Source organism: Lipophrys pholis (genome assembly GCF_963383615.2).
Source record: "Lipophrys pholis genome assembly, chromosome: 15".
Lineage (NCBI taxonomy): Eukaryota > Metazoa > Chordata > Actinopteri > Blenniiformes > Blenniidae > Lipophrys > Lipophrys pholis.
The window spans coordinates 27,800,537-27,815,467 of NC_137642.1; the positions used below are offsets into that span (position 1 = coordinate 27,800,537).

General features: G+C 49.6%; 1 protein-coding gene across 2 annotated transcripts; it reads left to right on the top strand.

Moving 5' to 3' along the window:
• The first annotated feature begins 1,160 nt into the window (after positions 1-1,160).
• Positions 1,161-14,060, top strand: LOC308121230 (bone morphogenetic protein receptor type-1A-like). 2 transcript variants are annotated; one of them, XR_013936086.1, is made up of 14 exons: positions 1,161-1,330; positions 7,718-7,795; positions 9,002-9,239; positions 9,845-10,007; positions 10,091-10,193; positions 10,355-10,454; positions 10,532-10,619; positions 10,695-10,830; positions 11,002-11,194; positions 11,285-11,582; positions 11,731-11,906; positions 12,039-12,169; positions 12,305-13,207; positions 13,358-14,060. XR_013936086.1 is itself a non-coding variant. In XM_080482368.1 (13 exons), the coding sequence occupies exons 3-13, from the start codon at positions 9,173-9,175 to the stop codon at positions 12,428-12,430; spliced, it is 1,581 nt and encodes a 526-aa protein (XP_080338494.1). In that variant the 5' UTR covers positions 1,161-1,330; positions 7,718-7,795; positions 9,002-9,172; the 3' UTR covers positions 12,431-14,060. The 2 variants fall into 2 exon arrangements, 1 of the variants encoding a protein (XP_080338494.1); XM_080482368.1 differs by having other exon boundaries at positions 12,305-14,060.
• Positions 14,061-14,931: the final 871 nt, after the last annotated feature.

Genomic DNA, 14,931 nt, shown 5'->3' on the forward strand with positions numbered 1-14,931 from the left:
CCGGGTGGTTATATTTTGACAGTCACCATAATAACAATCCAACTTGGCGGACTGTCCACTAGAATGTTCTCCCACCGTTAATGTTTAGAGCTCATTGTTCTCTGCTGCATGTGTGTGTGTTTGCTTTCAGTACACAAACTGACAACAGCGCCTACTAGTGGACCAAAATGCAAACTACATGCCAGGCCACTCTTTCAGTGTTTCTTTTTTTTTTTTGCGGTTTCGATGGAAACAGACATTGTTTTCAGAATATTACTGTGTAAAAATTGTTTTATTATGTTATTGATGTTACTTTATTTTTTCAATTTGATGAGTGTGATGGTGTCTGCTTGTCTTTTTGGGAAAAGTGAAGATGCAGGGGCCCTGGCGGCCGCCAGGCGGCGCCCGTTGTGCCGTCTGGGGCTGTGATTGGAATTGAAATAGACATAAAGTCAAAAATTGGAGGTCTCACTCGGACATTTTTTTGTCACACTAGGACGCGACCGGACATTTATACTGAATTAATAAAAAAATCAGTTTTCAAGCATGAAATGTGAGGAGAGAAAATCTGAATCACATTCAATCTGAAAAATTAAGATCATCAACAGGTGAACAACTCCTTTCTTACACTTGATCATTATTTTACAGATTTGAGAAATCTCAGAAAAACCAACACAAAGAACTGCTTTTTTTTAATGAAGAATTAAGAAAATAATTAATTTTTAAAGACGAATTTGAAAATTTTTCTTCACAGCTTTGCAAACTTTGAAAGATGTTTACAAAAACAAACTCACTGAGGCAGTCTCCAAAGTAAAATAATTTCAGTTTCTCACATATACAGACACATTATGGAAATTAAAAATAATTATCCCATCAGATAATAAGATTTTCACTTGGAACTTAAACAATAACAACAATTATGCTTTTTTTTTCTGGAGTTTTACAGGTTTATTATATTTTATTTCCAAAATAGAGGTTAGCATAATAATGCAGTGTGTTTCATATGAAATATTCTGAATTTAAATAAAGAAAAAAATTGTTATGAATTTACATCACGGATCAATTGAAATTGTAAGACTGTCTGATTTGTAGTCCAAACGTGAGGGAGTCGCCGCCGGTCGGAGTGAGCGCTCTTCCGTACGGAGACGATCTGCGCTCCGGTTCCTGCCCACTGCCGCGGAGCCTCTTCGGACCGCAGACCGACGGAAAGGCTCCAGAAGCTGAGGCGGAGCGCGGCCTCCTGCAGCGGACAGTGGACCCGGACCGAGACGATGAATTGACGGGGAGAAGAGCAGGAAAGAAGCCCAGAGGAGAGTTAAACGAAACGGGAGAAAATAAAGAACAACACAAGGTAAGATGGAAAAAGAAAAAAAGAAAAAAAACTTCGCTCCGACCTCCGACTACCTGCTGGAACAGCCGCACTGTGCGACCGGAGACCCGCGACCTGCGCGCAGACTCTGCGTCATCTTTAACGCACTTTTATGCGTGTTTGTTAGTTTTAGTGGAACCGACAGATTTTAGTAAAACATTGTGTAACACATTGTGTGTGTGTGTGTGTGTGTGTGTGTGTGTGTGTGTGTGTGTGTGTGTGTGTGTGTGTGTGTGTGTGTGTGTGTGTGTGTGTGTGTGTGTGTGTGTGTGTGTTGGCGCCAGGTGATAGACGCATCCGGACCAGGTTGATGTCGCGGGGTAAAGAAAAGTTAATTTCTTGCGTGTTTCGGTGTTAAACTCATCTTTTCGTGGCTGAAATCTCAACTTGTGACTTCTGACGTGTTTTCGCGCACATTTCGGACCGAATCTCGTTTTCGTCTCGGGACTTTTTTGAGACTTTAGTCGCGAGTTTGTGTCGCAGACTGTTTACGGCTCGTTAGCCACATTCCTGTTAGCTTCGCTCCGCGCACATTTCCCCTCAAACGGCACCGAAAACACGCATAAATTAACCACAGAACGCGGTGAAAATACGCACAATCCTGCGTCAAACTCGAGCTCGTGATTATTATCCGACTAACGTTCCTTTTGTTTCTCGATGTTTTCAAAGTTTCGAGCTCTCCGGTAGCCGCTGTGAGCTAGCCCCCAGCCGCACGGAAAAGCGAGTAAAATTGTTCAAAAAGCCAAAAGAATCAACGTTGAAATGTTAAATCTGCTCGGATGTTTTTTGGTTTGAAGATTTATTTCGTTCTTAAATCATCGGTGACAGCAGTTTGTTGTTAGCATGGTGGCTAACCGTTAGCATCAGCTTTGATTGTTTCCGTTTTAAAAAAAAGTTTAAGTTTCGTTAAAGCGGAAGTGAAACGTCTCAAACCTTCATGAAATAAAATATTAAAATTGATATCTGACGTTACTCGTGATTACACGGGAACTTCACAAAGTAACTAGTTACTTCTGGTCTTCACTTACTTGTGAAGTAACTAGTTACTTCGATTCTGCTCAGACAAGGAAAGTATGTAGTTACGTTTGTTTCCCCTGTGACTAGTAAAGTAACTTGTTACTTTTGTTTCCCTGTGACGGGTAAAGTAACTAGTTACTTTTGTTTTGCACTGTCAAAGTAACTAGTTACTTTTGGTCTTCAATTACTAGTGAAGTAACTAGTCACTTTGATTCTGCTCTGATGAAGAAAGTAACTAGTTACTTTTGTTTCGGCTGTGACTAGTAAAGTAGCTAATTACTTTTGGTCTGCAGTAAATAGTAAAGTACTACTTACTTTGTTCCTGTAGTGGCTGGTAAACTATTTACTTTATTGGACATATTTTACTCGATTATGCTTCGGAGGCTTGCTGCTCCTGTGAGGGAGCCGATCAATAAAACTGATTGGCTCCCTCACAGTTGGATCATTTTAGCTCCTGTATTTAGTTACTTTTGTACTCCTCCATCTCGGTCCGTTTCTTCCTGGCTGTTTCCTGTCGGCGGCGACTCAAGTGGTCCCGTTAAGATGTCAGCCATTGGGGGCGGAGCCTCACCTTGACTTTGCTCATTAAGTTTTATCTCTCGATTAAAAAGCAGCTTGTTGTTTTTCGGTCTCCTGCCGTCTCTCCGAGTCTTCGTCTTCGTCTTCGTCTTCATCTGGACCTCCATGTTTTCAATCGCCAACACTAATCTGGCGAGGAAATAGAGCGAGCTCGGAGGTACCGCGATGGCCGACAACGTGGACCGTGTGGCCGAGCGGTGGAGGGTTCATCTCCCGGCTCTAGATCTTTGGTCGCACCGAGAGACGGTTTAAAGGCGGCCGTTGTCGCGGCAACCAAAAACAACCCGCAATAGAATCCCAACGGCGTAAAATGTCACGTTTGACGCTGCGTCAACTAGCCAACCAATAGAAACGCAGGATGAAGTGACGTAGCGACCCGCGCCACGCCGGAGCTTTACGGCTACAATGCTCCGCTATGCTTTGTTAGCTTCTTTTTTCCTGAGTGGACGGCGCACGCTCACGATTTATTCTCGTGCAATCACGTCGACTCGCGTACGTCGTTGCCTTGAGGACACGCCCACTCAGTGTGTGACCTCTGGTGACCCCTGACAGGGTCCTGGATACGCCCCCTCACCTGGTCGGGTGTGCTGTAGACTCCGCCTCCTCCGTGATGTCATCGACCTCGCAGACATGTCAATGACAGTTTAGTATTTGAAGTTGAGAATGTAAACAACATTCATGCCGCCTTGGTTCCAGTGAGTTGATGTTCTGTGAAGCGACGGGCTGGTCGGAGCGGTCCCGGCTCGGCGCTCTGCGTGAAGAAACGTTCCATATGCAGATGATGCTGCATTAAACTTACAACACGTTGTCCTGGCGGCAGATTAGGGATGAACCAATATCAGGTCTGATACTTTTCTGGGGTACTTTTACTCGAGTAAAGCTCCCCGATACAACCTGGCTAGTGTTACGTGACGTCATTAATCGGCGACGTCGCAGTTTGGAGGTTCTTTAATGTGAAGGAGAACGACAAGTAAGACGGACTGTAGATTATGTTCTGATAAAATATCAAGAGGAGAAAGAGTTGGTGCACCACCAGCAGAGTTAGCCTGATGTCAATTAGTACTTCAGCCGCTCAGCTGGTTGCAGCCGTGCTACATGCTACATGCTAAGGAGTTTCAGACTCGCACACCAGCGATGCTACATGCTAACCATGATTGAAGTGACTGATCCTCTCATCACCAGCAGCTCCGTCACCTCAGTCTACAGTAGCACAGAGTGGAGAGAGACTACTGAAGACTGTGAGGCTGGTGGAGGTGACGTAGCGTCGATAGAAACTGGTGATGACGTAGCGTCAACACAGGAAGTGGGGGGTGACGTAGCGTCGGCACAGGAGGTGACGTAGCATTGATTGAGGCTGATGAAGGTGACGTAGCGTCGACACGGGGTGGAGGTGGCGTAGCGTCGACACAGGCTGATGAAGGTGACGTAGCGTTGATAGAGGCTGATGAAAGTGACAGCATCGACACAGGAGGTGGGGGTGACGTAGTTTCGACACAGGAGGTGGGGGTGACGTAGCGTCGACACAGGAGGTGGAGCTGACAGCGTCGCCACAGAGGAGGTGGAGCTGACGTAGCATTGATAGAGGCTGATGGAGGTGACATAGCGTCGACACAGAGGAGGTGGAGCTGACGTAGCATCGATAGAGGCTGATGGAGGTGACATAGCGTCGACACAGAGGAGGTGTAGGCAGCAACACGTAGCCTTGGCATATCGTTTGTATCGGGCTTGTTGATACTCCAGGTTACTGGGTTTGTACTGATTGTGTAGTTAAATGGTAGAAGTATTTGCTGTGGAGATAAACTGGTTGTTGCCTCGTGAGCAGAAGGTGTCGGGTTCCACGTGGAAACGGAACCATCAGAGTGTTGGATCAGTAGAACTGAGGAACCCGTTCATCTCATACGAGCTCATCCACTTCCTCTCATTTCTACGTTACCGCTCTGAAAGCTTCACTTCCACTTTTTTCTGTCATCAAGCTCCTCTTCCTCCTCTTCCTCCTCCTCCTCCTCTTCCTCCGCTCTCCTGGAGTGTGTTTCCAGTCTGGGAGCTGAGGATCAGATTACTGCGGGAGTCTCGGAGGCTCTCTGGCGAGGTGGCAGCGGAGGAGGAGGACGAGGAGGAGGGAAGGGGATCAGGTTTCACATCTAGAGCTCTGTCTGCCTACCCCCCCCCCCCCCCCCCCCCCCCCCCCCCCCCCCACCCCCAGTCTGGAGACAGAGTGGCTGAGCCAGAGAGGAAAACATGCAATCCACCCTCATCCTCCTCCTCCTCCTCCTCCTGCATACGTCCTGCCTCGCTGCTGCAGCAGATAAAGGCAGTAAATAGGAGCCAAGCACACAGAGGGACGATTCTTTACCTCCTGCCCCTCCTCCTCTTCTCCCTGCCCCTCCTCCTCCTCCTCCTCCTCCTCCTGCAGAGATGTTTTCTCTCCTGCTGAATCGTCCTGTTTTCATTCCTTCCTGGATGTGTGGCAAAGGTGAACTTCTGCAGGGAGACGGGGTTCGAACCTGTGAGGGGCCGTCATCCCACTGCACACTGTTCACCTCAAGACCTTTGGGGGGGGGGGGGGGGGGGGGAGTGGGGACATAACCCCATGTCGAGAACCCGGATCTGTCCAGGCCTCGTTCAAGTCCAGAACCTGTCCCGAAGAAGTCTGGATCCTCAGAGACCCTCGTCCCAAACCAGTTTACCTTGATTTGAAACCAGTCCTGGAACCGGTCCAAGTCCAGACCTGGAACCAGTCACTTCAGTCTCTAAACCAGGCCAATGTCCTGTAATCCCAGGCCACGTTGACGCATTTGTCGACGCTTTTGCTCCATTGTCGTGTAAACAGACCTCAGAATCTCACGAAGGTTCACCACTTGATTTGAGAATCTTCTGTAATTAGCTTCAGTTCACCGGCCGTCGCTGATCTTAAAGGCTCGTCGCTCCCTGCAGGACTCTGGAGGTTAGCGTTTAGCATTTAGCTTTCCCATTTAGCATGATGGCACGTTAGCTTCATTGTGGCTTTCAGCAGATTATTATTATCTTTGTTCACACTGCAGTGTACTCGAGTACTCCTGCTGGACTCCTGTTGCAGCTTCCTCTACTGGCAGGCGCGAAATGAAAACTCAGATTACAGCAAAAAAAAAAGTGAGTGTGTGTGTGTGTGTGTGTGTTGGAGTTTCTCTGTCGTGACGTCTGATGAAGGTTAGAGCCGCCTCCTCTTCCTCCTCCTCCGGCTCCACTCGTCCTCCTGATGCCATCGATCGGAGCTTTAAATACACCGGCCCCTCACCCTGAATAATTCAAACTCTCTCTGCTCGTGGGTGTGCGTGCGTGCGCGCGTCCGTGTGTCCCCGGTGGAGAAGTGACTCACTTCCTCTTCACTCCTCTGGAGGATTTACTTTTCTTCTCACACTGATCCTGCCGCCCTGCTGATGCTCCGTCAGTCCGACCTCTGACCCCGACCCAGTCGACTAACACAGCGTCTACGGACGAACCTCCAGCCTCCTGTTTGTCTCCAATAAAGCGCAGCCTTAAACCTTAGTTGTTGGTGTGACCTTGAATTATCCTCAGTGATTTAGAATCATAATGATGTAACTCCGGGGGGCAGGTGATGCCGGGAAGAGAGGGATTCGTACTCCTACAGGTGTTTATTTTATTTTTTTTTTTTTTTTAAACCTGTGTGTCAGTATGAGGCAGGTAGTGAGACCGGCGAGACGAGAGTACTACAACCTGACAGAAGAGTACTCCATATGAACACCTGGACATTTGGGAGGGGAGGAGACACTGAGACCAGCAGGCTGCTCTCGAGACTGCTGAGGACAGTTAATCGTGTGTGTGTGTGTGTGTGTGTGTGTGTGTGTGTGTGTGTGTGTGTGTGTGTGTGTGTGTGTGTGTGTGTGTGTGTGTGTGTGTGTGTGTGTGTGTGTGTGTGTGTGTGTGTGTGTGTGTGTGTGTGTGTGTGTGTGTGTGTGTGTGTGTGTGTGTGTGTGTGTCAGATTGGATCTGAGCTCTTGGTGATCTCACTGCACTCTTATTAAATTAGGTGTCGTCTGTCTGGGGGATAAACTCTGATTTCCACTGCACAGAAAACATGGACGCTGCTGCAGACGATGCACATCACACACACACTTTCACCAGCCTTCAAAAACCAACCTGCTGGTTTACTGACAGTTGTAGTAGAGCAGCAGCAGGTTGTAGTAGAGCAGCAGCAGGTTGTAGTAGAGCAGCAGTAGGTTGCAGTTAGTTGGGGTAGAGCAGCAGCAGGTAACAGTAAGTTGTAGTAGAGCAGCAGCAGGTTGTAGTAGAGCAGCAGTAGGTTGCAGTTAGTTGGGGTAGAGCAGGTTGCAGTAAGTTGTAGTAGAGCAGCAGTAGGTTGCAGTTAGTTGTAGTAGAGCAGCAGCAGGTAACAGTAAGTTGTAGTAGAGCAGCAGCAGGTTGTAGTAGAACAGCAGCTGCTTGTAGTAGAGCAGCAGATCAATGAATAAAACAGCTGCCTGCTTTTTTTGATAATCAATTTGAATTGATTAAATGAGCGACTTGTTTGAGACGAGCTCCTCTGATCCTTTAATGGAAAATGTTGGTTCTTCCTCTGAGGATCTTCTCAGGTTGCAGTTTGTGGTTTCTGAGCTTCGGCTCGCAGTTGTGTTGTAGTTCTTCACGCTGCTTCAGTCACGTCAGCTGAGTTTTGTCTCTGCGAGGACGAAGCTCCTCGTCAGGGATGAGCTGAGACGCCGGCAGGACGTCGTCGTCGTCTCCTCTTTTGATGGTTGAAACCTTTTCATGTTTCAGGTGATGAAGCTCTGACCTGCTTCACGTTTCCCATGGAGCCGAGCGCCAACGCTGTCATTCCATGGAGTCTACAGCCAGGTACACACACACACACACACACACACACACTGTGAGGAAGTTGAGTCCTCCATTGATGAGACTATGGCTCATCACCATGACAACACTCTTTCACGTAACCATCGTTTCTGTCAACGCTTCAGGAACACGGAAACGAGTTCCGGAGTAGAGAAATTAGAAAACGCTGCCTCGGCTTTGACGTGAGGGCGGACAAGATACACATTATCTGAAAACAATGATGTCATGGTCCCGCCTCTCGAGCTGTAACCCCGCCCCCCCGCTCTGTGACAGCAACAACACGGCGGACTACCTGCTGCAGGTGGTGCTGCAGAAGCTGATTAGTTTAAAGAGACCAGATGTTGGATTTTTGTTTTTTCTTCTCTGTTTTTGGTGTATTTCCTCTGGCGGCGATAAGGCGCCACCTGTAGGCCTGGCATATGTACTACATCGCTTTGCTTTATTTTCATGATGTCGTGTTTTTAAGAGCGATGTAGAGCAGAAAGATCATTTTTGGCTCGTGTGGACAGGGACTAAAAAAATACTGTGCTGCATTGAGCATTAGTTCCAGGGGGCGCTGTCCTCCTCTTCCTCTTCCTCTTCCTCTTCCAGGGGATTCTGGGTATTCTTATGCTAATCCACAGCCAGGAGGAGGAGGAGGAGGAGGAGGGAGGAGGAAACAATGAGCCAGGAGCCAGAAAGTCTGAGCTGCAGCCTCCCTGAAAGGCGGCCTGGAGGAGGAGGAGGAGGAGGAGGGGGACCCGGGGGGCCGAGGGGAGGTGGGGGGCCCGAGGAGAAGGGCGGGGTGAAAAACCAGAGAAGAAGAAGTGACAGGCACACAGAGGAAGAGCAGGACAGGATGCAGATCTCATTAACCACACACTCCAACTCGCTTTATCCCATCAAACCTCAAACGCACAAAAGAGGCATTTCCACTGGACGTCAGAACCAATTTCAGAGAAACAGAACGTGTCCTCTAACGGAACTCGTAGTATTATTATTTATATCGCACAGAATTCATCTGAACCACCGTTCTCTCAAGATATCGTCCAAACGTGTGCCAAGAAAATCTGTTAATCTGAAGGAGATGAATGATAGAGCAGCGAGAGGACAGTCCTCCGTGGTCTCACGCTCCCGAACGTCTTTATGAACAAACCAGCTGGAAGTTCCCGACGGCGCCGCCAGTCGCTGTGCAGCGTCTCAGGACTGTTTGTCTCCCCTCCTCTTCAGGGTTCTGGACCCACAGATCCAGTGAGACGCCAGAGGAGCACATATTGTGAGATCTCCTCCCCCCCCCCCCACCCCCCCGCCGCTCCTCACACTGCTCTGGATCGCAGGCTCGTGTTTTGGACCAATCGGAAGCGGCGCTCACCGGCCGAGGGCCCGCGGGGCCGCCGCAGGATGGCAGCGTTCTCCTGGTGCTTGTTGACGACGGCGCTGGTTCTGCTGCTGACCCCTGAAGCTGAAGGTGAGACTGGACTCCGGTCACTGCATAAATGTAATAAGTTCTTTCAACGGTGGTGTTCCACAGGGAACTGTCCCGGGACCATGTCTGTCTGTGTGCATCTTTGTATCTGATAGCGCCTCCTGCAGGTCAGCGTCAAAGGTTTCAGTGTAGTTTTTTTATTTTTTTATTGTTTATTTATATATTTCTGTGAGCAGTGTCTCTTGAGATTAGTTTAAAACACTTTTGACGTAGATATGGATGGAGTAGTTGGTGTGTCGGTGGCCGTTCCACTCGCTCTCTGCTGCAGGAAGCTGTTGAGCTGATTGCTGCCGTTGGCTCTTCCTCCGGCCTCTCGAGCGTTTCCTGTACGAGTGTGAAACACCACAAACACTCATTGTTCTGAGGAAATATCCCTCAATGTGAAAGTGAGAGCCTGTTTCCTGTGTGTGGGGGTGTTATTACTCCACCTCCCATGTTTAAGTCCTTAATGGATGATAAAGATTTAATTAGTATTTCTTATTGACCAAATGCATTCATGAATGTAAATGTTCACTGGGAGGCTCTTGGGGGGTAGATAAAGTCTGAACTCTCACCCCCCCCACCCCCTCGCCCCACCCACCCTTCAGCTGCAGGTCAGAACCCCGACCACGTTCTGCAGGGTACCGGAGTGAAACCCGAGGCCCGCCGGCCTGGAGAGGACTCCACCATCGCCCCCGAGGATCTCCCCCGATTCCTGAGCTGCTACTGCTCCGGACACTGTCCTGACGACGCCACCAACAACACCTGCCAGTGAGTCGGGGGGCGAGGCTTAAGTAACACCTGTGACGCCGCTGCAGGGGGGCGGAGCTTAAATAACTACTGTCTGTCTGCAGGACCAATGGTCAGTGCTTCGCCATTATTGAGGAGGACGAGCTCGGGGAGGTGCAGCTCACCTCCGGCTGCATGAAGTATGAAGGATCACACTTCCAGTGCAAGGTGCACACACACACACACACACACACACACACACACACACACACACACACACACACACACACACACACACACACGCACACATAGTGAAACCTCGTCAGGTTCCATCTCTCTGATGTCATCTGCCTCCCTCTCTCTGATTGGCTGCTGTGTTTGATTGACAGGACTCTCCCAAAGCTCAGACGAGGAGGACCATCGAGTGCTGCAACACAGACTTCTGCAACAGAGACTTGCAGCCCACGCTGCCCCCGCAGGAGACCTCCGGTAGTTCTCCTCAGGGGCTCTATGGCAACCTCGGACCGAGGATGAAGATGATGACGATGGTGTGTTTGTGTTCACAGAGAGCAGCCATCACTGGCTGGCCTTCCTCATCTCCATGACGGTGTGCTGCTGCATGTTGATCTGCGTCACCGTGGTCTGTTACTACAGGTACGGCCTCACCTGAGCCCCCGCGCTGGCCTCCAGCCCCGCGGGCCTCCTTTAACCCCATGTGCTGTCTGACAGGTACAAGTGGCAGAGCGAGCGGCAGCGTTACCACAAAGACCTGGAGCAGGAGGTCTTCATCCCCGCAGGAGAGTCGCTCAAAGACCTGATCCATCAGTCCCAGAGCTCAGGCAGCGGCTCAGGGCTCCCCCTGCTGGTAGGAGCGACACACAGATTGAAAAAAATAAATAAACCATACACACACACACACACAGTTCCTTATGTCACCTGCTGCTCAGTGATCAAATAAAACAAGTAGATGAAGACAGAAAGGTAGAAACAGACCTGTTGGTCTGTGGAGAGAGACTGATCCCCCCCACCCCCCCAGGTTCAGAGGACGATAGCGAAGCAGATCCAGATGGTGCGTCAGATCGGTAAGGGGCGTTACGGCGAGGTGTGGCTGGGCCGCTGGCGAGGAGAGAAGGTGGCGGTCAAAGTGTTCTTCACCCGGGAGGAGGCCAGCTGGTTCAGGGAGACGGAGATCTACCAGACGGTGCTGATGAGGCACGAGAACATCCTGGGTACGTGGATGGAGGAGGTCAGTGATACAGTGTGGTGAGGGGGTGTGGGGAGCTAACGCCGTGCTCCTCCTCCTCCTCCTCCTCCTCCAGGCTTCATCGCTGCAGACATCAAGGGCACCGGGGCCTTCACGCAGCTCTTCCTCATCACGGACTTCCATGAGAGCGGCTCTCTGTACGACTTCCTGAAGGTGAGCACGCTGGACGCCGCCGCCCTGCTGCGCCTGGCGTACTCGGCGGCGTGTGGCCTGTGTCACCTGCACACGGAGATCTACGGTACGCAGGGCAAGCCGGCCATCGCCCACCGAGACCTGAAAAGCAAGAACATCCTGATCAAGAAGAACGGCTCCTGCTGCATCGCTGACCTCGGCCTGGCCGTCAAGTTCAACAGGTGCTGCTCGCAGTCCCGCCTCGGTTTATCTTCTCACCTCGTTAACGTCAGAATCATTTCAGCTCTGATTGATTCAGTCGTTCCGAAATGTTCCGACTGAAGAACCGACAGCTTTCACACACTAACCAGGTTTTTCTGTCGCGTGCAGCGACACCAACGAGGTGGACGTCCCTCTGAGCACCCGGGTGGGCACCAGGCGCTATATGGCCCCCGAAGTCCTGGACCAGAGCCTCAACAAGAACCACTTCCAGGCCTACATCATGGCCGACATGTACAGCTACGGTCTGGTGGTGTGGGAGATGTCCCGGCGCTGCATCACCGGGGGTACGGGCTCGGCCGGAGGGACGGCCTGGTGGCGTGTGATCAGGGCTGTGTGTAACGTGTGTGTGTAACGTGTGTGTGTGTGTGTGTGTGTGTGTGTGTGCGTGTGTGTGTGCGTGTGCGTTCCCCCTGCAGGTATGGTGGAGGACTACCAGCTGCCGTACTACGACCTGGTTCCCTCAGACCCATCCTACGAGGACATGCTGGAGGTGGTGTGTGTGAAAGGCCTCCGACCCACCGTGTCCAACCGCTGGAACAGTGACGAGGTGACACACACACACACACACACACACACACACACGTTTTAACTGGGGTCGGAGCTGAGGAGTGGTTATCATGAGGGCGGTCTGTAGCGGAGGTCCTAACACAGAACCCTGTGGGACTTTGTGTTCCTGTCTCAGTGTCTGCGCGCCATGCTGAAGCTGATGTCGGAGTGTTGGGCCCATAACCCCGCCTCCCGCCTCACCATCCTCAGAGTGAAGAAGACTCTCGCCAAGATGGTGGAATCACAGGACATCAAGATCTGACCGGCCGCTCTTCCTCCTCCTCCTCCTCTTCCGCCTCCGACGCCTAAAGCGCTTCCTCCGTCACCTTCCTCACTTCAGGAGGAGGAGCTAAAGGACCCGCTTCAGGGCTGAACTGTGCACCTCCTCCTCCTCCACCTCCTCGCTGGGTTTGACGCTTTCTGTGAAAGCCGAACAACAAGATGAAACGACGTCGTTTGGAGGAGCTGAAAGGGGGCGGAGTTTGGATACTCATCATACATGAACTTGTTTTTAAAGGAGCCACTTTACTCCTTCTCCCTCTTCTCCTCCTCTTCCTCCTCTATTTCAGAAATGCCAAGTTATTTTGTATGTATTGACCCCCCCCCCCCCTTGAGAAATGCCAAGTTATTTTGTATGTTGACTTCCTCCTGCCATATTGAAATGTATCTCCACTCTTCCAGTAGAGTAACTATAAAGAGAAAAAGGTACTATTGTTGTTGTTATTATTATTATTATTATTATAACATAACTTTACTGTGTACAGAAGTTGTTGCCGTGGTTACCGCGCCTCCTCCGGACAGACGAGGAGACGCCACCTCAACGTGTGCCGTCCTGTTTGTTTCGTATCGCACGTTTGATTGACAGATGCTGATTGGAGGAACCTGCTCAAAGTGAGATTAATGTGTGTCCTTCATTTATTCCAGAATAACTGTTGGTGAAGGAAGCAAAGCAAACAGGAAGTGGGGAATGTGGGGGCGGGGCTTTGTGTGTGTGTGTGTGTGTGTGTGTGTGTGTGTGTGTGTGTGTGTGTGTGTGTGTGTGTGTGTGTGTGTGTGTGTGTGTGTGTGTGTGTGTGTGTGTGTGTGTGTGTGTGTGTGTGTGTGTGTGTGTGTGTGTGTGTGTGTGTGTGTGTGTGTGTGTGTGTGTGTGTGTGTGTGTGTGTGTGTGTGTGTGTGTGTGTGGATTCAGAAAACAAACAACCTCAAATTTGAGATTTAAATTTTTCTCCTACTTGATTAATTAGAGCTTCCCGTTTTTGGTCAAATTTAAAAAATACAACTATTCTGATAAATTCTTAATGTGTTTAACGTGTTTTATTAGAAATTTAATTGTTAGATTGTCTTGAAAAAAAACTATAAATTTGAAAGGATTTGAGCCTAAATGTGTTTTCCATCTTCTGAAGTGGAGGTTTGCTCCTGATCGCCCCCTGCTGGTTGTTTCTCACTTCTGCTTTGCTTTGACTTGACTTCACTATTTAAAAAAGAAATAAAAACTCGCACTTTTTACGAGGGTTTTTTTTTTCTACGTGCGTTTTCTTCCTTGTGTGTAAAATAATTTAGGGAATTGCTCCGCGTGCTTAGCGTAGCTTAGCACAAGCTGTTAGCTCAATGAGTAAACGCGTTACTTTATCTGGATTGACGCCAACGTTTCCCTCCGCTCACAGTGTTTGTGCTAAGCTAGGCTAACTTGTGTGTGGATGAAGCTCGCGTTCGTTCCGGTTGCTGTTCAAGAGCGCCAACGTGGTCGTTTTGGTGTGGTGAGCGCCCCCTGCAGGAAGAATCTGTTCAGTTGTTTTGGTGCCTTATGAGTTTACCGAGGAAATGAAAACTCTGTATACAGTCTGTCCAATGTACCGATTTTTAAGTAAATAACCTTATTTTAGTACACAAACTGTTGGCGTGCGCCTCCTTCTTTCTCTTTGAGTTTAAGGTGACGGAGCTCGGAAACCGGGGACGAATTCCATCTTCCTTGTTGTCAAACGTCTGTTAGCCGTGACTTCAGATCGTCTTCAGAAGAGGACGACGACGTTCAGATTCTGGTTCTGGTTTGAAAACTGCCAACACCACGAGCCCTGTGAGAACATGACCTGATGGAGCCACTCGGTGGACCACGACTGTTTCGGTAGATCGGTGGACCGAAGCATCAGGGTCCATCGCAACCAGAACCACTGACCACTGGACCTGGTCTACATGAAGGACAGAAGTCCTGCTGGTTGGAGTCTCCACCAGGGTCTTTAACCAGTCCCTGATGAAGTCCTCCATCATGGTCCCAGTCTCACCCCGAGGTGATTTGAAGAACTGGTCCGGGGTCACATCACAACTGTCCTCCCTCCGACCTTTGACCCCCCACCCGGTTGCGTCCAGCAGGTCCACTGAAGATGGGGTAGCTACAGCCCTCCATACTGCACTGTCCCACCTGGACCAGTGGGGGGCGCTATGTACGGCTGCTTTCTGTGGACCACAGCTCCGCCTTCAACACCATCAGTCAGTGGCGGCTGGCCAATAGAGGGCGCCATATATTTAATGTATGAATAAACCAGTACTGTCAAAATGTGTGAAAATCGAAGAGCTTAATAAAGCAGTTTATTTTGCACTTCTTTCTTTTTGAGATTTCTTTCAAAGCATTGTAAGAAGCTTTGAAAGATGGATTGATGTTTGAATTTCCACTAAACCAGCAACAAACAATTTTCAAAAAGGGACTAATGAAGCTTCTGCTTGTATTTGTTTACTAGTATTTTAATAAGAGTCTATTCACTGTTAAAG

Coding starts and splice junctions, on each gene's coding strand:
- LOC308121230 (XM_080482368.1), top strand. CDS start 9,173: ATGGCAGCGTTCTCCTGGTGCTTGTTGACGACGGCGCTGGTTCTGCTG. Junction 10,194..10,354: donor GATCACACTTCCAGTGCAAG/GTGCACACACAC, acceptor TTTGATTGACAG/GACTCTCCCAAAGCTCAGAC. Junction 10,455..10,531: donor GCCCCCGCAGGAGACCTCCG/GTAGTTCTCCTC, acceptor TTGTGTTCACAG/AGAGCAGCCATCACTGGCTG.